Source organism: Gopherus evgoodei, chromosome 1 (assembly GCF_007399415.2).
Source record: "Gopherus evgoodei ecotype Sinaloan lineage chromosome 1, rGopEvg1_v1.p, whole genome shotgun sequence".
NCBI classification, from domain to species: domain Eukaryota; kingdom Metazoa; phylum Chordata; order Testudines; family Testudinidae; genus Gopherus; species Gopherus evgoodei.
The window spans coordinates 51,863,960-51,888,431 of record NC_044322.1 but is presented as its reverse complement, the minus strand read 5'-3'; the positions used below and the strand labels follow the sequence as shown (position 1 = coordinate 51,888,431).

General features: G+C 42.1%; 1 protein-coding gene across 1 annotated transcript in view; it reads left to right on the top strand.

Annotated features, from left to right (window-relative positions):
* The first annotated feature begins 677 nt into the window (after positions 1–677).
* FOXO1 (forkhead box O1) overlaps positions 678–24,472 on the top strand; it is a 101,126-nt gene continuing 77,331 nt past the window's right edge. Inside the window, exon 1 of the mRNA XM_030564003.1 lies at positions 678–1,504. Within this exon, the coding sequence (XP_030419863.1) occupies positions 893–1,504 (612 nt within the window). The 5' untranslated portion in view covers positions 678–892. The remainder of the gene's footprint in view (positions 1,505–24,472) is intronic.

The following is a 24,472-nucleotide window of genomic DNA, read 5'->3' as shown; positions in this document are numbered from 1 at the left end:
TCATTTAGTTTTATTACCCGAGTGATAGGGGAAACACCCCGAGAACCGATTGCACGCAATAAATTGAATACCTTGCAGTGATAATTGCCACTTAATGACTACAGGGCAGCAGTCCAAGGGAAGCCCGCCTAGGAATCAGTGCAATGTGCATACAGAGCTGAAAACAAACTCTTGCAGCCAGGCAAGTCCCGCTGCTGCAAAACCCTGGACCAAACTCCAAAGCTTCTCTGCTCACTTTGTAGTAAACAAACCCTGCTACTGCCTGCTCCGGCTGCAGGCACCGCATCACCGAGCCAGACTCAGGCAAACTCTCTCCTCTCAGTGACTTACCAGCAGCCACACACACGCAACCCTCATGGAAAATTGGCCTCTGCATAGTACGACAGGCAAATCGTTTCCTAAACGGCGTGGGGCGCCCATTGGCTCGGGCAGGCCCGTCAATCACACGGCGAAGGAGGGGGGAGGAGGCGGGCCCCGCCGCGGCTGCGGGGCGGGCGGGAGTTCCAGTAAGTCCCCGCCGGGCCGCCGCTGAGTCGCTGCTGCCACCGCCGCGTCCCGTACACTCACCAGGCAGCTGCGCGACCAGGGGGAGCGAGTCAGGCTGCAGCCGGCGGGCGCGCTGAGCCCTGCGGACCCCGCGGCCGCGCTGGCGGGTGCCCCGGCCGCACAGCGCCGACCCTCCCCGGGAGCCTTGATGAAGTGGCGGAGCTAAGTGTCCTTCTCCCTCCCCCTTCTCCGGGCTCCTGCCTCGGGCTCCCGCCCCCCCTCCGCTCGCCCCGGGGCGCTGCGCTCCCTCCAGCCCCGCTCCGCTCCGCTCCTCCCTGCGGGCTCTCTGCCGGCAGCCTTCCCGGCTGCCCAGCGGGCTCCCCCGCGCCGTCCCCTGCCCACCACCATGGCTGAAGCGCCCCAGCTCGTGGACATCGACCCCGATTTCGAGCCGCTGCCCCGGCCCCGCTCCTGCACCTGGCCCCTGCCCAGACCGGAGTTCAACCCGTCCAGCTCGGCCACCTCCAGCCCGGCGCCGTCCTGCGGGGGGCAGCCCGACGGGGCCGCCTCTGCCTCGGCGGTCAGCGTCGATTTCATCGGCAACCTGAGGCTGCTGGAGGAGAGCGAGGACTTCGAGCCGCCGCCGCTGCCCCCGGCCGCCGCGGGGGCAGCAGAAGGGGCCGCTCCCGGTGGCGGCTGCCTGTGCGGGGACTTCCAGTGCCAGGAGACCGGCTGCCTCCACCAGCAGCAGCAGCCTGGACCGCCGCTTCCGCAGCAGCAGCAGCAGCACCCGCCGGTGTCTGCCCTGTCCGCGGGTCCCATCCCCGGCCAGCCCCGCAAGAGCAGCTCGGCCCGCCGCAACGCCTGGGGCAACCTGTCCTACGCCGACCTGATCACCAAGGCCATCGAGAGCGCCCCGGAGAAGCGGCTCACCCTGTCCCAGATCTACGAGTGGATGGTCAAGAGCGTCCCCTACTTCAAGGATAAGGGCGACAGCAACAGCTCGGCCGGCTGGAAGGTGAGGCGGCGGGGCATGGGGAGAGCTGGCCGGCCCGGGGACACTTGCCTCCTCCCACCTTGCTTATTTCAGAGGAGGCGGGAAGCTTCTTCCAGGGCGGTGTAGCGCACGCCCGGCCCCTCGCTAGTGGGGTGCGTGCCTGGGTTTAGGGTGCACCGGGGATTGCGGAGCATTGCAACCCCCTACTGATTGGGGAGCTGGAGGGGAAGCAGGGCGGTTGCAGAGCGCTGCAAATTCTGCATCTGTAGGTGAAGTGCACGAAGTTAGAGGGCTGTGTAGTGATTTGCAGCCTGCCCCCTGCCCTCGCCGCCTGTTCAGTGACGCTGGGGTGGCCGGAGTTTAGGCAAGTTGGCTCGGTTTGCAATGTGGCTAAATACTTTAAAAAAGTCCCCCCCCCCCCGAGAGTTGGTAAGAGATAGGAGGACGCGGCTTAAGGGGGAGATGCGGGGGTTACGCTGTCACAGGTTGCATGTGTCTGCGGCTGTCCCCGGGGGTGAGGGGGTTCCTGCCACTTTCCCCGTTGCCTAAAAGGGCAGCCGAAGTTGCTTGTGCCGAGTTTGTAACTTAGCAGCAAGCCGGCTGCGGAGACTCGCTGTGTCATTTCCCTTTGCAGAGTTGAGACGAACTTAAAGTGACAGAGATTCAAGGGCTAGCCGAGAGCTAGAGAAGCGCAGTGTTAAGGTGCCACGTGCTGGGGGCGACAGGGCAGCAAACACTAGCTCATTTTGCCTGTACTGTGCCCGGTGTGGAGCTAAAGTTCAAGCCTGTCAATGTGTGCAATGCATTTAAAGGGCCGGTGCCTCGTGTTTCAGATCCAGTCCTAAGACACATGGCAGCGCCCTTCACCCGCTGTGTGAGACCTTCCCCTGTAAATAAGTAGGGAAGTACAGAGTCCTTTCCAACACAAACTTTAATTGCAGTTAATCTTATTGAGGGAATTTGCCATTTTTTAAAGGTAGCTTAGCTGGAGCTAGTAGCGCTAGTGCTATTTCAGGTCTAAGATATAAAATCACCTTTTCATCCCATTGTTTATTATGTGCTCAGGCATTTGATATATGCTTCACCAAAGCAAATAGACAAGTCCTTGCCCCAAGGAATTTACAATCTAAATTCAGACATGACCCAATAAATAGGGGAGGGGGTCATAATCTAAAATGGGGAAGGGACATAGGCAGGACAAGGGTTAAAGTAACACTGCATGTTTATCCAATGTGCTGTGTGTTCATTGTAATGGCTTTGTTAAATTTAGTGTACAGGTTTTTTTTTAATTAGCGGGACACTGTTTCCCTCAGAATGAAGTTTGTCTGTCTAGAAGTAGCAGACTGCTAGGTGACCTGTTGATCATAGGATTTGCTACTCTGCCTTGTACAGACTGGAATGGGGTAGCAAGTACACACTAGCTGTGCATCAAGTCCTGATTCCGGCTTCAGGGTGGGAGTGATGACAATAACAAACAGCCAAGAGTTCTGGTCTTTCAGATTTCTAATACTGTTCAACAGTGGACATGTTCTCCTTAGCAAGTGTTTTGACCTTTCTGTCACTTCACACATCACCAGCAGCTCTAAAAGTCAGCCATTAGCTGTAGTGATGGCTAGACATCCTGCTATATTTATCAGTTACATCTCTTCTGAAACTGGCTATTTGAATTGGTTTACAAAGTGCCACTTGTCTGAATACACTGATTTATTAATGCACCGCCCTGTCCCATAGTCTTTACTGGGGACAATATTTAAACTGTTAATTTACTTCAAAGAAGTTAACCTTTGGTTTGATGCTGTATAAAGCATGCTTTGTATACTCTCATGACAGAGGTATATAGGGTTTTGTCACTACCTACCAGATTATTTTTAGAAGAGGTCTTCTGTTTTTTTTGCCTCTGTAAAGAGAGAAAAATCCCCCACACAGTGGATTACATCACAGTAATTATCTTGATACTGCCACAGTATTTTACAAGTTTTAGTGTTTTCTGCTGGCTGGATCATAATATAATTTCAGTCAGTATTAGTTAAACTTTGCAATGTTGTAGATTTATCAGTTTTTCCAGATACATTGTACTTGGGTTTCTAGTTTAGATAATACTTAAGGCTTTTTACGTTTTGGGATAGTTGTCCATCCAAACAATGTCTTTTAAATTCCCCTCCCTCTCCCTCGGGGTATGGTATTAGGAAAGGTACATTTTTTGTTTTGTTTTTATAGGTAGACAGCATCCTGCAGAGTTCTTGTAGTATAAAATTACAAAAACAAAAGGACAGTACTTAGCTAAATTTACTGCTAGGAGCAAAGAAACCTAAAGGTTGATGTGTGTGAAGAAATTTGAGTGATAAAGCTTAACAGAAAGACCAACATTTAAAAATGAGATCTTTCAGGTGGTTGTGCAGTCTGTTGGTACAGACTGTTATTATGTCAAGTGCATTTTCAGTTTGAGTAAAGGAGTATTTAAAAAACTAGAAAGCCTAAAAAGAATGTCACTGACTAATTACATTGTATTCTGTTACTTATCTTTTGGTGGTGCATTGTTTTAACAAGCTGTACAGAGCTTCAGCTCTCAAATTAAGACTTTCCTGTTCCCAGCATTTGTTTATAGACTAAAAAACTGCTGCTGTTACTTTATTGGATGTAGAATGTTTTGGGTTTTTTGGGGCTGTCATAGTCTATGAACCCCTGTTTACGTATGGCTTTTTTAATGTTTATTGTACTGTCTCCGTGGGCATAAGTCACTGTGATTCCTTTTTCTCCTCCTTGTCCATATTTTTGACGGGGTATTAGGAAAGTTGTTAACCCCTTATACACCCAGTCATTCCTAATTTCTTGCTTAGGTAGTAGCTGGAGGCTTTTTTACAACCTCCTCTTCTTCCCCCCCCCACACACTTCAGGGTTAGTTATCTAAGTCCTGTTGAACTGAAAACCCTCATGCAGTGTTAACTATTGTCTTTCTACTGCTCCACCATAATATATTCTAAGATATTCTGCTTTTAACCAGTTTTATAGCTGAGTTGACTCAGGCACAAGGAGTTCAAGTCACTTGCATCATTTAACATATGATGAATCAATGGCTCAGCTTGAATAAGGGTCTGTTTGGCTCAGGATCTGTTATTTTAGTACTGTACTGTAATCAGTGGACTTCTTTAGGTGTAATTAAAACATTCTAAATTTCAGTCAGTTATGGGCCCTGAAAAAGGAGTGTTACTTGGAAAGTTGAATATAGATTAGAGGGTAAACTTTTGCTGACAGGATTCATAATGGTCTTGGGTCCGTTTATTTGTGGCCTGCAATACACATTGTAGTATAGTTGCCTCTTTCTCAATTGGATTGCATGTCTTATTTGGATAAAATATCTGAAAAAAACTTTCCATATTGTTATAATTAGAGTTTAGATGCTTTTACAGTTACAAACCTAATGTAGTGAGCTGTCAAATTACACACCTTGTTTTGAGTAGAAATTCAGAATGAAATGTTTAAACAAGATCTAATTTCCAATGCCTTCAACCTTAGTTATGATATTCTGCATTGGTAACTGATTATTTAGGTCGCTGAATATGTCTCCTCAGTTTCAAGTGTGTGTGATTCTGTAACTACCAAATTGTAATGTCAGTTATTAAACTGCATTTTTCACTAAAAGAATTTTAACTACGTCAACTTTTTCAGGTACTGAACATAGACAGAGTCCAGGTCCAGTCTGGTGTATTTCTTGATTGCTAAAACTTCATCTCCATATTGTGAATAAAAGGAATGTGAAAGCCAAAGGCAGTATAATTTTACATTACACAGAAATTGTACTTAAGTACATATACCTCTATCCCGATAACGTGGCTTGATACAACAGGAATTCAGATATAACGCGGTAAAGCAGTGCTCCAGGGGGGCGGGGCTGCGCACTCCGGTGGATCAGAGCAAGTTTGATATAACGCGATTTCACCTATAATGCGGTAAGATTTTTTGGCTCCCGAGGACAGCATTATATCGGGGTAGAGGTGTACTTAAGTAATGTTTACTAAAATAGGTAAAGTTGATCTCAGTTATATGTGTGCATAGTCTGCTCTAGAGTTCCTGAGAATTTCTAGTCTGAAATGTAAACTCTGCCAGCCCCCCTCAAAAAAACAGTGTCCACATGGTTATCAATTTCTCTGAATGAATCATGCAACAAAGGGAGAGCCTAAACATTCTTTACCAAACCCTTTTGTACTATTGAATGCTAACAAGCACTGTTGATAACCATATTTGCTTAAAAAGAATTGTAGAAAGACCAAGATCTGTTGCAGTGATAACAAGAAAGTTACTGAGTGTGTTGTGAAGAAGCACAAAGATTTATGGTACTATTCCAGTCAAAACAATCTCTTACCCGAGTTATGCGGATAAGGGTAGAATGTGGTGAAGAAATGGAGTCTGTTGTGGTGGCAGTGGACTTACCTCTGAGGGAAATAAGTATGGGTAACTTTTTTCCTTATATAAGTCTGATGATTTTTGGTTAGATATCCTATATAAACTCAAACACCTTGTGTGCACACACTGCAGGACGTACAGCATTGGTTTACTTCAGAAAAGTTGTGAGATTAATTATAAAGAACATCTATCACATCCCCTCTTTCAGCACTTGCTGCTCTTTCTTTTATTCAGCCTTTGAAAATGGAATAAAGCCAAAAGTTGACCCTACCAACATTCAGATATCCTCAGAGTAATTCTTTAGACAGAATGTTCTGTTGAAACAGAAAATACTACTAACTTTGGATGACTTTCTCTGATTATTGGGTATATTATTTAAGTCTTGTGGAGATTATTAAAATTGCATCACTGGTTACACCTTCTTGACTTCTGGCTTAGTGAAGGCTTGATCACCTAGATTTACCTGTTGTCCTGGCTATAGGAATGAGACCAGATGATAGCAAGTTGCAGAAGTATGAGTGGAAATATGCCTGATTAGGGTGAGTCCAAAGCATATGCTGAGTTGAATGTCTTTGTCCATAAGAATTGTTGTAGTGGTCATGACTAACTCATCATTGAATAAGTGTCTATACAAAGATGATTCTGGGGTGTGGTATTGATTCAAAAGCGACATAACACAATCTTAAATATTTCAAAAGCCTTTGGCAAATAGAGTGCAGAGCACGTTACAAAAATTAGAAAAACCTTATTTTGGTATCTGAATAACTGAAATAACAAAAATACATTCCATGCTGAAGTATTTAAAATAGGTTTTATCAAACATGTAGTTTTTCTTTTAATATGGAAGGTGATAAGATACTAGTTGATGGACTCTGAATTTACTCTGCAGAATTGCTACATGCTCAAACAGTCATGATACAAGAAGTGTAGGGATCTAACTTCGTGCCTTTGTGATAGAAATTAATACTTTCCTAACTGATTTGTTGCTATATGTCATTAACTTTCAGTGAGAAGGGACTCTGCCAACTTAAAACATATTGTAAATAAACATATTTGGTCTGATGTCAGAATAAATCTTTCATAGCCATAAATGTCTGTCCATTGCCACCTCATTTCACACAGGCCACTAAATAGTGAAAGTACTACTGAGAGCTATCTTTAATAGGCAAGATTCATACCAGTGACTCAAGTGAGAGGCTTTCTATAGAAGAGTGCCTGCATTCTTATTTATGTGCTGAGATGTTATGATCAGGAAAATAAAGCCAGTTTTGGCAATTAGTACTTGTGGCAAACTTACGTGGCAAAGAGCATATTTGTTTTAAAAGGATGTATATGTATCTCAGATGCACAGGTTACTTTAATGTAATATTGAAACGATTCTGGCAACTTGAAAGCTAGCTAGTTTGGTTTAAAAAAAAATAATTAAGTGACTTCAAGTCTGGGGTCTCCTTACCAACTTCTGTGGTTTTATAAACTCATTTTCCTATTCTGTTTCAGATAACAGAAGACGACAGTATTTTTAAAGGCCCACACAGATAGGTGCAAAACTGACTATTTTGGGGCAACGGTGAAATTAATGGACAGAAAATGCTGTCATACCAGCTGTAACAGTAGTAGATTTAAAAACCTCTCCCTTCTGTATGATTAAAAAAAAAAATAATTACCAGGCCCCTGTAGGTTGCACACAATTAAAGTAGCAGGAAGTCGGGAAATGTGAAAATTAAAAATTCAGACAATAATGTTAATTTGATCATACTACAAATTCTGTGTATCTTAAATTTTACCCTTATGACATATATATGAATGTAATATTAAGGTATATGATTAAGCAAAAAACAAATCAAAACTGGAACATAATATGTATGTTCAAGGTGGCTTGAATTAGTGTTTTCGATTAAATCTTGAATGAGAACTTACAGTGTGCAGAATACCGTGGGATGCAACAAAATTGCATACAGTCTAAGATCACAATTTCTCTTCTTGATAAAGCAGTTTGTTTTTGGTGTGGCTTTTCCTATGTGTGTTTCATTAATGCTTATAATCTTCCTTATACAAACTGGCTGCTGCTGCATTAAATGTCCCTGTGCAAGTCCCCTCCTAAAACTGGGCAGTTTGAACATACATACTTTCATTAGCATCTATTAACAATCAGAGATGAACGGTGAGCATGCTCTTAAGTGATTTTTTTAAAAAAATGCTTTAACGTTTTTATTTATTTCCTACCTTACTTGTCTCCTCCCCATGCCCATGTACTCTCTGGTAAGATGGACCTAGGTTTTGTGGTAAAAGCCCTGGATTCTATCACCCTGTCATGGTGAAATAAAATTAGGCAATCTGTATGTTAGCTATTGTTGTGGTTGCTTTTATAATACATTCAGTTTGGTTATGTCTTTTTCTGATTTTTTTTTTTTTTTTTTTTTTAAATAAACTATGCTCCAGATTTTTGTATTAACTGCATTGTCGAAGTTGTCAGGGGAGCTGGAGATTTTGGTAGCTATGGTTTTTGGCACACAGGACTGTGTAAGAGAGGCAATCTGAGACAGTGGGATAAAGCTTCTAGTTAGATGTTTCTGATAAAATAACCCACAGTAAAATAATTGGCACTGTTTTCTAGGTTTGAGTCAACACTACTGAGATAAATTGGGCAGTTCATGCCTCTATGAACTATTGTTTCAGGCTGTCTGCAGATTCAAGATGACACTGCCTTGTTATTTTACGGACCATGAATACTAGACACCCTTTTTAAAATGAATGCTTTGAGAGCATAATTGCTGACAAATTCCATGGGAATGGAATTGCAAAATACACAGGGCACTGGTTATGACCATGCTGAACTTCAGTCTTCAGCCACCTTTTTGTTTTGGGGAAAAAATGTGAAAACAGGGAATTCTAATGGAAGTGATTTTGTAACTTGAGTATAGCAGGTACTGACACAGCTAATTCATGCGAAGACATACCAAATCTTTCTTTCTGTCTGTCTTCTATACAGTAGAGACTCTGTGATGATAGGCATCTATTTGAAATCAGGAGGAAACCTCAGGTTAAGTCATACATGCAGCAGTTAACTGTGACTTTCTTAGCATTTGCTAGTTTACACTAGAGTAGAGTTTTGTAGAAATTTTATTTATGAATTAAAATACAGGGCAGTTGAATTTGATGTGGTATTGTAAGTATTCTGCCCTTTCCCACACTAACCTGAACTTCTTAAATCTAAAATGCACAAGGGAACAATCATGCATGTATTGGAGAACTGCATTTATGCTTCTGCATATAGAATTTCACTAGTTTGGACTATTTAAATATTGTTTACTGCACTTTACCTACTGCAAAGAATATATTTGCTGAGTTTATTCACGTGTTTTCATCCAGCAAAGTTGCTGTGTAGCTGTCTTTTAGGCTTGTAATGTGCATCTATCATATGTTAGCCCTGATGCAATGTAACCTGACTGCTCTTGCAGTAGCTTTCAGTTAGGTCATAAATGAGGATACAGTGAATGAAATCAAATGCTAAGATTGCACTGGAGACTGCTTCAGATTTTTCATTTCACTAGTCTTGGTGTCTATTTTAGATCTGTGTATGAATATTGAAGAAACTACATGTCATGAAGTTGCTTAAAATCTGAGATGCTTAAGCAGTGGGTTTATTTGCTCCATTTGAAACACTGTTGCAATAGTTGCTAAAGATTTTGAAGTACTTTACCATTTGTGGATAGGTCAGGGGACAAGAGGCTCAGTTTGAAAAGTGTTTGCTGAAAATCTGCTGGAACTGTGTGCATCACTGGGTGGAGAGGAATAGTCCTAGAATTTTGATGTGCAGAATAAAACGGTTAAGGCTTATTGCTGAATAATGTGGGAGTTAAAAATGAGATTCCACAGAGGTAGTGAGAAGACCTGGCTATGTTTTAGTACTCCTTAAACTTGTGTTGGTTCTAGACTTGCAACTTACAAAGAGAATAGCTAAGTGGTTGTTGGCATATCATACCTGTGCTGCTGCTGCTTTGTATTGAGAAGATTTCCTTATTCTAAGCCCAAGGCTGGTGACATTTAGGTCTGAAACTTCTCTGAAATCTTTTCTGAAATATTTGTTCTTGGTCTAGAAATTAATTTTTGGGCAAGCTAGAAAATCCATTCAGCTGTTTGGTTTGCAACAGCACAGAGTAATGTTTTCAGTGTTTATTGTGGCTGTCTTGTGCTCACATAATTCAAGCAGTTTAAGTTCCAAATTTCACATGCGTGTACTGAATATAGTATATTGGGCGTGTGCAGTACCTTTTCCTTACATGAGTTCTTATCCAGACTTACATTTTGAGAACCCCATAATCTGCTTTATAAGCTAAAGATGGCCCCTTTCCTGCAGAGTATGGAAACTAAATTATATCTGTGCACTGCAATACATAGAAGCACTTGATTAAGTGATTAAATATTGAAATACATGAAGACAGTATATTGCTCAGAAGTCCTCCCATATTAGACCTTCCCAGTGCTGGCAAATGTGAAAGGACTGTGTAAATCCCACTGCCACTGCCCTTTTCTGTCTCTCTCTTTTGAAAGGTATTAAAAGCTCAAAAACACTATTAAAGCAGTGTAAAAACTGAGATTTTAATTGCCCACCAAAAAAAGGGGGAAGGAATTGAAAGCTGTTGTTCCCACAACAACCAGAGCACTGTCATAATGGATGTAGAAAGCATTGGGGAAATCAGATGTACAGTAATGAAATATTTATATGTGCAAGCAGCCATTTTATTCTCCATGGAAACTATAACTTTCTACAAAGTTAGAACTTTTATTTAAGGGGGCCAGATGGCGCAGTGCAGCTACTTTGCTTCACATAGCCTAAAATAACTGGTGTGGGGAGATCACTCCAATGTAAAGCTGATCCTCTGCTGACATAGGCAATGTGCGGCTCTGATGGCACTCCCTCTCCCTGTTGCCCCATTTTCTGTAATACAGAAGCATGCATGGGAGAAGGTGGTATGCCTGAAAAGCAATTATACCCTGTTATTTTGCAGCTGTGTTTTCTGCCCCATGCAGCTGGTCTAAATCTGATCAGTTCTTCAGTCCTTATGTTGCTCTAACCCAGCACACAGGCTCTTTTACAAAACGGCAGCTGCATCAGGGAGGAGCGACATGATCCTTAAGCAACCTTTTCATCCCTCTCGCCTTGTACTCTCCTGATCAGCTGGACTGCTGGATCTGGCCTAGTCTCAGTCTTAACGCTGCATTCATATAGGTTTTATGAAGTACATAGAATTTTTCTTTTTTTATTTTATAGTGAATTCAGCAGGGTTTTATTATTTAGACTGCCTTACTGCTAGACCAGTTGTGACAGTCTTTATTTAACATCTTGTAAAGTAACTTTTCCCATGGTCGTACATGCTGGGCTTTGTGAGTGTCTTAGGAGTGCTGAGGTACAAGAATTGGTTAGATAAAAGAGTAGTTAATACAGATTACATCGACTTTTCAGATAGGTAATAGAACTACATAGATCCGATCAGATTTTGGGTTTACCATTGATACTGTCTGAACAATATTAGATAGTGTTAATTTGTGATTCCATATTACAACAAAAGTTAGCAAATTCTTTAATTCTCTCAGGTTTGACTCCAGAAATTATCACATGGGTGGAGTTTCACTTACCCATCACCATTTAAACTAGGCAGTTTGATAAGACTGAACTGAAGCAACTTGTTCTAAATATGGTGACTTGTTAGACTGCATTTATTGTGCAAATGAGCTTACATCCTGCAAGATCAGCAGAAATGTTTAAGGTTTACTTAAAGGGAAGTGGATTAAATTAGGTGATTTTAATTACATGAATTGCATACCTCAGTAATGAGATTAAGGTATTGGATTTGTTACCCACTGCGCTATAGAAGGCTGTCTTCCTATGCCCATAAAGTGAATAAGATAATTGCAAGTGGAGATTGAGCTAAAACCACCCCAAATTTCATTTGCAAGTTTTGTTGCTGCTGGAGTATGTTTAGAGTCAGATATCGCTTCTCTGCTAGTCCAGAAAGCAAATTTTGGCCTATTTTAAACAGCTGCAGGGAGAAGGAGAACACTTACAATGGTGTAACTTCAGAGTAAAACTGAAGTAATGCAGTAATGAATCACGGCTGAAGATTCCTAGTTTGTCTACAGTGGGTGCAATTTGTATATGCCAGATGAAATCAATCCCTTAAATAAAGTTTTTTGCAAACTCAATGAATTAATATATTAAAATTTCTCTAGTGTTTGGGACTCAGTTTCACTACTCTTAGAGGGGTTGCTTTAGAATGATTGTGTTATGGAATTACTGTAGTTCTAGGTCTCTCTTAAATGAGTGCTTTTAATTTCCAGTCAAGGTATCTGATTTTTGGGTAAAAAGGAACTTTTAATTCTTTTTTAAAAATCAGTAGCTGCAAGAATGAACTTTTTTTCTTCTCTGAAATATCAACGGAGTTTGACTGCTACAGGTCTATCATTACTAGCTCTGATTTGTTGAATGTAGTCTGGAGCAGCCATCAATAATTCCCCCTTGAATTGTTGTTAAATTCAAACCTTGGAAGACGGAAAAACAGTTGGGAGATGCTTGTGCCAGGGTGAACCTAAATTTTTTCACTCTAAGGAGACTTGAGATTGGCCACTAAAATATTAGTTAATTGAAAAGCAGTAGGCCAGTTCACCAATTCCTTTTAGTTAAGAGTTTGAATTATGAGCTAGAAGCCCTTTTATGTCAGGATTTCAAGCTGGCTGGAGTCTTCTTAAAGAAATACTTACTTTTAGTTCTTAGATTAGCTTGCAAATACTCTGGCAGTTCATGTGTATCTGACACTGATATACTGTAGGTAACAGGAAGGAATAAGACTTCCTGTTATGTATTACAGGGAGTATGTTAATCATCTAGTGATAAATATATACCAATTAAGACTATTTAAAGTAGAATATTTATGGTGGCTAGTCTTAAAAATATTGTGCTTTTGGTTGAAATCCGTTTCTGTTCTTTCAATAAAGCATTTTGTTTTTTTCTGATTGATCCATCAAGGAAAGTAAATAGTTGAGGTAGAGTGGAAGATTCATGATAAAGAAGCAGTTCAGAAAGAGGATTCTTGATTAGGTTCCTTAATGTGAAATCTGTAGTTGATCGGCAGTCCTGATAACAGAATGCTTTTTAAAAAATAAATAAACCGGCATGAATTTGATGATAATGAACATGAAGGATTAATCTGCTAGAGACAGATATGGTGCAGGTACTGGATTTTCTGCACAGCTCAGTCTCCAACTATTTCAAATTGCCTCATCTCTGTTAATCTAGACCTGGGCCTTTTGAACCAAGACTTTCTTGTGTAAAAATGGAGACTTTTTGGCTAGAACAGGGGTGGACAAACTTTTTCTGGCCTGAGGGCTGCATCAGGGTTCTGAAACTGTATGGAGGGCCAGGTAGGGAAGGCTGTGCCTCCCCAAACAGCCTGGCTCCTGCCCCTATCCACCCCCTCCCACTTCCTGCCCTGTTACTGCCCCCCTCAGAACTCCTGACCCATCCAACCCCCTCTGCTCCCTGTCCCCTGACTGACCCAACCCCTGTCCATACCCCTGCCAGGCCCCCCAGGACTGCTACACCTATCCAAGCCCGCCGTCCCCTTCCCGCCCTTCCTCGAACCTCTGCCCCATCCAACCGCTCCCTGTCCCCTGACTGCCCCCCGGGACCCCTTTCCCCTTATGCAGCCCTCCTGCTCCCCACTCCCTTACCATGCCACTCAGAGCAGCAGGACTGGCAGCCGTGCCGTCCAGCCAGAGCCAGCTGCACCACCGTGCATCCTGGCAGGAGCTCGCAGCCCCACTGCCCAGAGCACTGGCAGCACAGTGAGCTGAGGCTTGGGGAAAGGGGAAAAGCAGGGGAGGGGCTGGGGGACAGCCTCCCCAGCCGGGACCTCCAGGGCCAGGCAGCACGGTCCCACAGGCTGTAGTTTGCCCACCTCTGGGCTAGACCAATGTCAAGGAAAGTTTAGGACGAGAACACAAATTTGTTTTAACCTAATCAAATTGATCTTGGATCCTTTGATTCAAACTTGATTTGAACCTAGATCTTAGGAGTTCATAGGAAAGAGGGAAAAAAAACCTTTTTTTGGGGGTGGGGGGAACCCAAAATGTGATTAGATGCCTAATTAGAGGCCACTTTGCTTTCTTTCCATTCATTAGGATGGCTTTGTGAAGCCATCCTAATCAAGGTCAGAGGTGTATAAATGTTGTTACAGAGGCTGTGGCTACGCTAGAGAGCGTACAGTGGTGCAGCTCCACGGCTGCAAGCTCTCCAGTGTAGCTGCTCTAAACAGACGGGAGTGAGCTGTCCCCTCGGCTTAAATACTCCAGCCCCTGCAAGTGGCAGTAGCTATGTCCTCGGGAGAAGCTCTCCTGCCAACATAGCGCTGTCCACACCAACACTTAAGTTGGCATAAGTTACATCACTCGGGGATGGCTAATTCATGCCTCAAAGCGACATAACTTATGTTGACTTAAGTTGCAGCGTAGCCATAGCCAGAGTTATAATAAATTATTACATTTCAAATACAGACATAATCTGACTGCAAAAACTGCATGTCCTCCTTTATCACTTGCATGATAAGATGAACTTTTGAGCCCTAGTTTGAAATTAAAAACTTCAACATTCACGTATCTTCCCCCCCTCATCCCCACCTCTCCTTTTTCCTTGAACATGTATATCCACATTTATCACTATAATAGACTTGTCCTCAAATTTCTACCACCAAGGAATCTGAGCTACAAGAACTGAACAGTCCTCTGCCAAAATGAAGGGTATTCATATTCTAACAGATGTGAATTTCCTCCAGTGATTGCACAATAAGTATTCTATTAGCCTGACTGCATAATAGTAGCATGCACATGCATAGAAATAGTATTTTTTGGTGTGAGGGGGAGAATATTTAGCAAAGAGAGCTAACACATTCTTTACAACAAGTGGGATGGCAGTATTACTGGCTTTGGCCATTGACCAGACAGCCTCCAAAGATAAAGAATACCAGAAAAGACAGTTTTTACTTGAGCAGTAACAAATGCAGAAATCAGTTCATGAGGACTGGCCGTCTGGGAGGAGTTTTTAGTCTGAGGCACAGTGTCTAGGCAGTTTAGTCATCTATCTAAAGAAAATGTCCTGAGGTGTGGCAATTACTACTATGAGAATAAAACAAAGAAAAAAGCATTGCATAGAGATACTTTTAATAAATGATCGTTTCAGTTGAATGCACTGTGTGCTAGCCCATCAGATCAGTATATGAATGTTCAACGTTCCATTCAACTTGTAACTTAATTTGTAACTTCCTACATTGTATTGTATTTCTCTGGAAGACAGTGCCACTGACTCTTCCCCTTTGTGGTCAGGAAAACACAACTTTATTGTTTCTTTCATTTGGGCAGGTAAGTAGGTTTGATGGGGAAGGTGTTTATTAAAGATACATGATGCAGACAGTCAACTTTTTCACTTCTTCTGACCTTGAAGCTTCACTTTGACATACCAGCAATGGAGATATTGCTGTTTGGAAATATTGTATCTCCGTATTATATTGTCAGAATATCGATATTTTATTGTCAAGCAATGGAGACTACTTGGGTATCTGAATAGAAATCTGTTAAGCATGTTCAAGCTAGATCTTTTTCTGTGGGTTATTTCTGTGGAAATCCCACAATGGTCAATCCCGAGGATTTAAGAGAATAAAATCCCTATCTGACTTGTAAATACTAGCATCAGTGCCATTAATAGTGAGTTGGGACATGCCTTCCACCCCGTTTAAGCCTCATGGTAAATTATATAATAGGAATAATCGCTAAGAGTATAGGGGTGGCTCTTGTATCCCTTAGTAAAACAGCGGCAAGGCAACTTCTTAATATTCTCTTGCAGTTTAGATATGACCTGTATAATGTAGCTGTACAGTATCTCAAATGCTTTTTTTTCATGTCTTTACTTTTGGAGGTTTATAGTTAGCAACTGAGGCTGTAAAAAGACTGAAGGCTGTTCTTGCACATACACCACACAGTCAATAAAAACTGAGGCTTAGCTGTAACCATCCAAAATTGGCTGGGTCTTAGCTGATGTTGCACTTTGACTCTTTGCTTAACTTGTAGTATTTACTAATTTTTGGTGCAATACTGTGCGTTATTTCTGTTGTCCCCATTCTTTGCTCCTGTCCATATTAATCCTGGCAATAGGAGTAAATGAAAGCTGATGTCTTCATATTTGCTGGGTGTTTGAGATTAAAAGAACAACTAAACTGCTTTTCAGAAGGCAGCACATGTGAAAACACCTTCTGCAGTGCAAAATATTGTTTCTAGGCGACATTATGGCTGAATGTGACCAGCAGACTGCACTGTGATCATCTTTTTAACAGGATCTCCACAATGGTATGCTTCCAACTTCAATGCTTCTAGGTTCTTCATATTAAAGTGCCTAAAGAAGTAAAATTACTTACATTTTGTGGATCTAATCTGCTCCTTGGCTGCATCTATCCAACCCCATTAAAACTAGTGGGGTTACAAAGGTATAACTGAGTGCAGAATTTAGCCTAGTAGTCTTTAAACTAGTGGTCTCCAGCCTTTTTATGTACAAGATCATTTTCTGAATTTACGTGCAACCCAGGATCTTCCCTGCCCTGCTCACTCCATTCCAACTCCCTCCATTGCTTGCTCTCCTCCACCCTCACTCATTTTCACTGGGTTGGGGTTTGGGAGGGGATGCGGGCTCTGGGCTGGGGCCAAGGGTTTCGGAGTGTGGGAGGGGGCTCCAGGCTGAGCCTGGGGCAGTGGGTTGGGGTGCAGGAGGGGGTGAGGGTTGCAAGCTCTGGGAGTGAGTTTGGGTGCAGGAGTGGGTTCTGGCCTGGGACAGTGTTGGGTTACAGGAGGGGGTTTGAGGTGCTGGCTCTGGGAGGGGGCTCGGCTGGGGCAGTTGGTTGGGGTACAGGAGGGTTATTTGGGGTACTGGCTCTGAGATGGGGTTCAGGGCTGAGGCACAGGCTTAGGGTGCAGGAAGGGGTATGAGGTAGTAGCTCTGTGAGGGGGCTCAGGGCTGAGGCAGTTGGTTGGGGTACAGGAGGGGATATGGGATGCTGGCTCTGGGAGGGGGCTGGAGGTTGGGGTGCGAGAAGGGTACGGGTTTCCACCGGGCAGCACTTACCTTGGGTGGCTCCCGGTTGGCGGCGCAGCAGGGCTAAGGCAGGCTCCACGCTGCTCTCGGAAGCGGCCATCATGTCCCTATGGCCTCGGGGAGACGCGGGGGGAGGCTCTGCACACTGCCCCTGCCTGCAGGCACTGCCCCCGCAGCTCCCATTGGCCGCAGTTACCCATTTCTGGCCAATGGGATCTGCGGGGGCAGTGCTTGCAGGCAGGAGCAGTGCATGGAGACACCTGTCCCTCCTCCCCTGGGGCCTCAGGTGTCCTGGCCACTTCTGGGAGCGGCGTGGGGCCAGGGCAGGGAGCCTGCCTTAGCCCAGTGCGCTGCTGGACTGTTAGCGGTGCAGGGGTGAATGCTCATTATAACATACCCACATAGCAGAGTGTTTAAAGCTCTGGTCACCAGCCAGGAGATCGCAATCAACTGGCAGAGGCTCCAGGATCAACCACTCGATGGCGATCTACCGGTTGGTGATCACTGCTTTAAACACTTTGGTGTATGGGTATGTTACGGTGGGAATTCACTCCGGAGTGCCCTGGTGTGGAAACACAATTGGCTCTGTGCCTCAGTTTCCCTTAGTGGGCTTTCAGAATACTCAGTGAGGCTTGTATATAGTGAACAGTGCCCCTTCATGGGGTCTAGCTTGTTTAATTAACTGCCAAACATATGTAAACAAGCCTTCTGCTGCTGTAAGTCCCCAGGCTTGTCCACTGCCTGGATCTTTGCTGTCTCTCATATGCTGACTCATGGTGTCTCCCAGGCCTCCCTTCCTGGGGAGTTGTGTAGTCTCTCCTCTTGAGCTTACTCTCTGTGTTCTGAGGCTATTCCCCTCTCTCCCCTTCTCTGGAAGCTTCTGCTCTCTAGGGAGATGCCCCTGGATGTAGCTTCCTACCCAGTTTTCCTAAGAAGCTCTCTCCCTGGGAGCTTCCTCTGTGTTCTGGGCTCCTGTCTGAGTCCTCATAACCCTTTAGGGTCCTCAGAGTTCCTTAACTAACTGCTGCTCAGCCATGTATCCAGTTAACTATGCACAGGTGGATCTGGACTGGCTGGTTCTTCTTAGAAGAGACTTAACTGGGGGCTAGCCCTGGTGACAGAGTACTAGTCAGTTACTGTTACAGGAGAAGGTAATGCCATCTGGGTAGTGTTTCTCATAGGCAAAGAGTAATGAAAACATTGTAGTTTATGAAAACGCTGGTTAAGACATTACATTTTTTTTGACTATACCAGTAGTTCTCAAACTTTTGTACTGGTGATACCTTTCACGTAGCAAGCCTCTGATTGCGACCCCCCCCCCTTATAAATTAAAAACACCTTTTAATATATTTAACACCATTATAAATGCTGGATGCAAAGCGGGGTTTGGAGTGGAGGCTAACAGCTTACGACCCGCCCATATAATAACCTTGTGACCCCCTGAGCGGTCATGACCCCCAGTTTGAGAACCTGTGGACTATACTGTTGTGCATCCATCCCAATTTTGCTTAATTTTCTTCAGGATACTGAAGCAGTGCTGAAAATTATGTGAAGTAAAGCTAACAGGCTTCAATCAATCAATAAAACCCTTCAAAAAAAACCTCAGTATTTTAAATATTTCTGTCTTGGAGAAACAACATTGACATTCTGTTAAAACTCTAAATAGTAAGATATTGGGGTAATTTTAAGGGTTAATTGCTTTTTTGGTGACGGTAAATTTAAGACTGAGATTGTTCAATTGAGATTCACATATAATTGGGCCTACGTTATCTATTCTGCTAGTGAGTTAAAATGATACATTGCAAAATACTTGTTTTAAAATATAAGCTAAGCATTGATTCTTCTAGATTGGAATTTTAAATTTCTTTAATCCTTTTGGTTGTTGAATTCAGTTTAATGTGCCAAAAGGATAAACAGAAGTCTGTGTAGGTTTGTTCTAACTTAAACTTTTTTAATCTGTTTGGGAAAACCACTTCTGAAGTGAGTTATGTATATTTATTCTAATATGCTAGTACATGCAGTTACTTAAATATTGATTGTCATTTTATTGGCCATGCCTTTCCCCAAAGCCAGTAAATTGCAGATCTTCTTCAGAATGCCTCTCTTATACAAAGTACTTACAGCTTTTCAAATTTAATTGCCAGTTCATTCTTTCTCGCAGCTGCACATCGTATCATGATACATGTTACCTCCTATCTTTTATGCCGTTAGTAGGTAGCAGACATCCAGGCACGGAATGTTTCAATGAACAGCCAGTCTTGCGGTGCTATAGATGCTACTCATGGTTGAAAGAGCTAAGTTTGACAAAGTTTCTGGAACCAAAATTGCAAGCTGAAGTTGCTGAATGTCTTAGAAAGTATGGATTCATAACTGTGAGGAGTCTTGGGAAGTGATTTCCCTTCTCTCTGGATGTTCTAGTAATTGTTCTTTGTGACACTAGCAGTTTTCTCAGAGAAAACTGCATATAATATCAGTCCTTTAAATACGTTTTAATAATACTGGCTAAGTGAATTTTCATGTAATATTTTAAACTTTTTCTCCTCACTTTCATTTTCTCAAAGCTATAATTTCCTTGTAAATAGACTTTACCTAATGCCTTTCTTTATACAAATGTGAAACTACTAATAAAGGTTACTTAATGTTTTACTGACATTTTAACCTTTTAATAGAGATTTTAGCTATACACTGTTTGATGTACCTCAAAACCATATTTAAAAACTATTGTTTAACACCTTACTCAAAACACCAGCATGTACCAGTAGAGTGTATAGCTACATACAGAGTACATACTTGGGTTGGAGAAACCCAAAAAAGTAATTCTGGCAAAGCTTATAAAACTCTGGCAGCTGTGTTTTCTTCTCTCACTCAAACAGACTCATTTTAATTACCAAGAATGAAAAGCTAAGATTTTGTCCATTTGTAAAAGTTGTGCTACAGATAAAACTGACACATGAGGAAAGCTCTACTTCCCGTAGCTGCTGATGAATTTATGCTCTGAAGAAAATGAATTATTAACACTTGTAATTTTCACTAGTATAACAGCAGATGCTGTTGTTCATAAAAATATCAAACTGATTTTTTAATCACAAACTATTTGCCTCAAATTTATCCTGCAGCCCTGGGTTCCACAGGTTAATTTCATATTTTGTAAAACATTTACATTTTTTCTTTTGTATTTGTTATATTTTAGTTTTGAGTGCCTTTGTCATAAATATAAAGGGAAGGGTAACCACCTTTCTGTATACAGTACTATAAAATCCCTCCTGGCCAGAGGCACAAAGTCCTTTTATCTGTAAAGCGTTAAGAAGGTCCGGTAACGTAGCTGGCACCTGACCAAAAAGACCAATAAGGGGACAAGATTCTTTCAAATCTGGGGAGGGGGGAAAAAGGCTTTGTTTTGTCTGTCCTTTGTCCTGTGTGCTTGCCGGAGACAGATCAAGAAGGCAAGCAATCCCACTCAATTAGAATTAGTAAGTAATAATAAGGAAATACATTAGCTTACTTTTATTTTGGCTTGTGATTTTCCTTGTCTAGAGGGAGGTTTATCCCTGGATTTGTAACTTTAAGGTTTTGTCTAGAGGGGAGATCCTCTATGTTCTTGAGTCTTTTGTTATTCTCTAAAGTACTTACCATCCTGATTTTACAGAGGTAATTCTTTGTCTTTTCGTTAATTAACAGTCTTCTTTTAAGAACCTGATTGTGTTTTTTTTCATTGTTTTGAGATCCAAGGCTTTGGGTCTGTGTTCACCTGTACCAATTTGTGAGGATATTATTGTCAAGGCTCCCCAGGAAAGGGGGTATAGGGGCTTGGGGGATTATTCTCAAGCCTGCCTAGAAAAAGGGGTGTAGGGACCTGGGGGATATTTGGGGAAGGTAGGGCTCCAAGTGGCCCTCCCTAAATGTTTGTTTAAATCACTTGGTGGTGGCAAGGTTACTTAATCCAAGGAATAGGGGAGTTTTTAACCTAAATTGGTAGAAATAATCTTAGGGAGTCTTCATGCGGGCCGGTCCCCACGTCTGTACCTAAAGTTCAGAATGGGGAGGGAACCCTGACAGCTTTGTATTATGGATTGGGGTAAATGGGAGCAAATGACTAGCCGTTCTCTGTTCGAAGGGCTGAAACAGGAGTCAGACAAAACTCATATTTAATTAGACCATTAAAATTATTTGTGCTCCTTCAACAATGTGACTGTACATATGAGTGTGGATTTATCATGGAAGTGAAATTAAGCATATTTTGTGAAACTATTCCTTTTTTTGCAAAATTTGTTATGAATTACACCTTAAAACTGAAAAACATTTCATACTTAAATATTCATATGTAGTTTGGTGAGCCCAGTCTTAGCAGCAGTATGGTGGTGGTGTAACAACCTGTAAGTGAAACAACCTGTGAATGACTTTTGAAACCTGCTTAGTGAAGTGCCTGTTTTTTAAAAATAAAGATAGAGTGAACGTTCTTTAAATTTTCATTTGTAATCTAAACTGAAATATGGGTAAGGAATCTTAGAAAAATTGTATTTAAATAATTTGTGGGGGTAGGCTTTTTTTGGTTAATAAATGTTAAATTTATCCCCAATTATGGACAAGTAATTGCATTCTTCATTCTATTTCCCCATGCTAATTTTTCCCATATTGTTACTTACACCTTCTTGTAGATGTCTGAAATGGGCCATCCTGATTATCACTACAAAAGTTTTTTTTCTCCTGTTGATAATAGCTCACCTTAATTGATTAGTCTCGTTAGAGTTGGTATGGCAACCCCCATTTTTTCATGTTTTCTGTATATATCTGTCTTCCTACTTATTTTCCACTGCATGCATCTGATGAAGTGGGTTTTAGCCCACGAAAGCTTATATCGAAATAAATTTGTTCATCTCTAAGGCGCCACAAGTACTCCTTGTTCTTATTCTTCATACTATTGTCCACAGATCTGTTACTTCAGCCTGCTTGCAGCTGAAGGCAGAAGCAGACCTGTCTTGTTCCACCAACTGAAGGTCCCTCCATTTTTTTTTCTTATCCCCTCAGTGGTAGGCAACTCAGCCAAAGCTCTTTGTTCAGAGTTGTTTGGAGGGAAATTCCAAAGTTCACTTCAGAGTTTTAGATTAAGAATTTCGTTCAATAATATGACTGATTCCCAGCCAGGGACATCATCTCCTCAGCTCCACTTCTCCTTCTGAGGCATTTGTAGGGGCTGGTGCCCCTGCATTCTTCAGGGAGTGAGCAAGCAAGCTAGGCTGAGAGGCCAGAGGCAAAAAGAACCCTCTGTGTATTCTGCTCTCCACCCTATTAACTCATTTGTGGGGGTGGGGAGGCTCAGCTGGCAGTAGATTTGAGTTATTCTGTCTGTGGAAGTTCTCAACTGGATGGAACTTCAGGATGTGGGGCATTCCACTGCTGCTGGTGCCTGACATCTGATTCTGCTTCCATCCTGCAAACAGGCTGTAGTACCCATTGTAATGGATTTGTGAACTTTATTACTCAAAGAATGAAGTTTTCACATAAGCAGGAATACATTTTCCTATTGTTTAATGATTGGAACCTCCCTTCCCAACACATGCAAAGTTTGCATTAGTGTTATTCAGCTAGCACTAAGGAAAGTAGGCAAATTCTTGGTCACTTAAGATTTCCCTGTTGTATCATTTGCCCAGTTAAAGAGCATCACTATAAAGCTGATGGAATTCTTTTTGCATGAGTACAGCTAGATTTTGAAAATCTTCTGACCTTGGAGAGCCACAAAAGGAGAAGAGGCAGCCTTGTTTGTCACTGTAAAGTGAGCTGGTCTGTGAACCTCTGTCCTCTTCCAAACAGAGTGTAAGATCTGCTCTAGTGTTTTTCTTCTGCTGGTTCAACTAGCAGAGCTGTTTCTTTTACTTCACTAACTTTTGTATTTGAAAATCATTCAGCCTGTTCAGCATTCCTCTTGCTGTGGTGAGAGATGCTCTTGGTTAAGAGGGGATGGGAATGAAAATGGACATGAAGTCCTGGTTGTTTTATAAATTAAACATATAGAAATTCAGGAAATAGTGAAGAATAATCAAACTTCTGTACAAAATAACAGTGCGACTTTCAGGTCTGTAGTCCGAGCTTGCAGGACTAACTATGTCTATACAGTTCCTGGAGGACTGTGTGCACAATCTGTTAACTTTTAGATTAAGCAATTCATACTTTAAAATGATCATAATCTCAAAACTGATACAATTCTCAGATTGCTTTCATATCTCCATTACCAGGCTAATGAGCAAAAAAACTCAAACTACTAAAATTTATGCTCTGTCACAGAATTGCAAAATGCTTATTTAGTCACATGTGCATGCTTTGTATGGACATTAACCACCAGGCATTTGTTTGAATCCAGAGATTATAATGACAGCTGTTAGTTGCAACTTTTTCTGCTCTCAGAACAGGTGTGAGGAATGTACTTAACTGTAAATTATTTGGTGCTAGTTAGCCTAAAAGGCTGAATATTTTAAGTATTAGAACAAAGGAACTAAGAGTGCAGTCTTCTGGTAATCTGAAAATATTTCACTGACAAAAATCCCTCCCCCCAGTGTGGAGGTGTGGCTTTTAAAAATGAAAGCAAAATTTTTTTTTCTTGGCAAATGTAGTGGAGGAAGTGAGAAATAATTTTGAAATATGTTGAGCTAAACAGTGACTGGCGTGTTATATCATATATAGACAAGCAGAACATAAGGTATATGATGTGTGGGGCTTTTTGGTCAGTTTTGGTTTAGTAAGACCCTATTCTATGTCACTGTAAGCAAGAAAGTAAAATGTTCTTGTAAAGAACAAGTGTGTGTGTAAGGAGGAACATTTTTAAAGACGTTTAATTTGTTACATAATGGAAAATAGTTTTGGAAAAGAAACTGTTGGAAATCCTATAGGTTGTACTCACTATTTTTTAAAGACAGACTTTACCTACAACCATAAAAGCTTCAATAGTATGTTTTGAATGCTGGTTCATTAGTATGTTCTTTCACAATGAGAGTGAAAGAACAAAGTATGAGTATTAAACAATTTCAGAATAAAAAGTAATCTAATCTTATACAATTTTTGTTAAGAAAATGTCTATGTAGTAAGTGTTCTAATACTAATTATTTTAAAATAAATATACATACTTCAGTTTTGTATTCTGTCTGGGCCAGGGGTGAAAGTAACTTATCAGGGGAGTCTGGGTCCTGGACAGGGTCAGGGAGGGGAGACAGTGGCTCTGGGCCCCTGGAAGGGGCAGGCCCTCGGGTGGAGGCTGTGGCCCGACTCCCCCAGCCAGCCCTTCAGTGATTTAAAGGCTCCGGCGGTGATTTAAAGGGCCAAGGGCTCCGGTCGCTGCCAGGATCCCCGGGCCCTTTTAAATCGCTGGGCCCTGGGGCAGCTGCCTCTTTTTTGACTCTCTCTCCGCCTCCTACTCCCCCATCATCGGCCCTGCCAGTACGGTCAGCTGTGTCTACCGGCAGCCACTT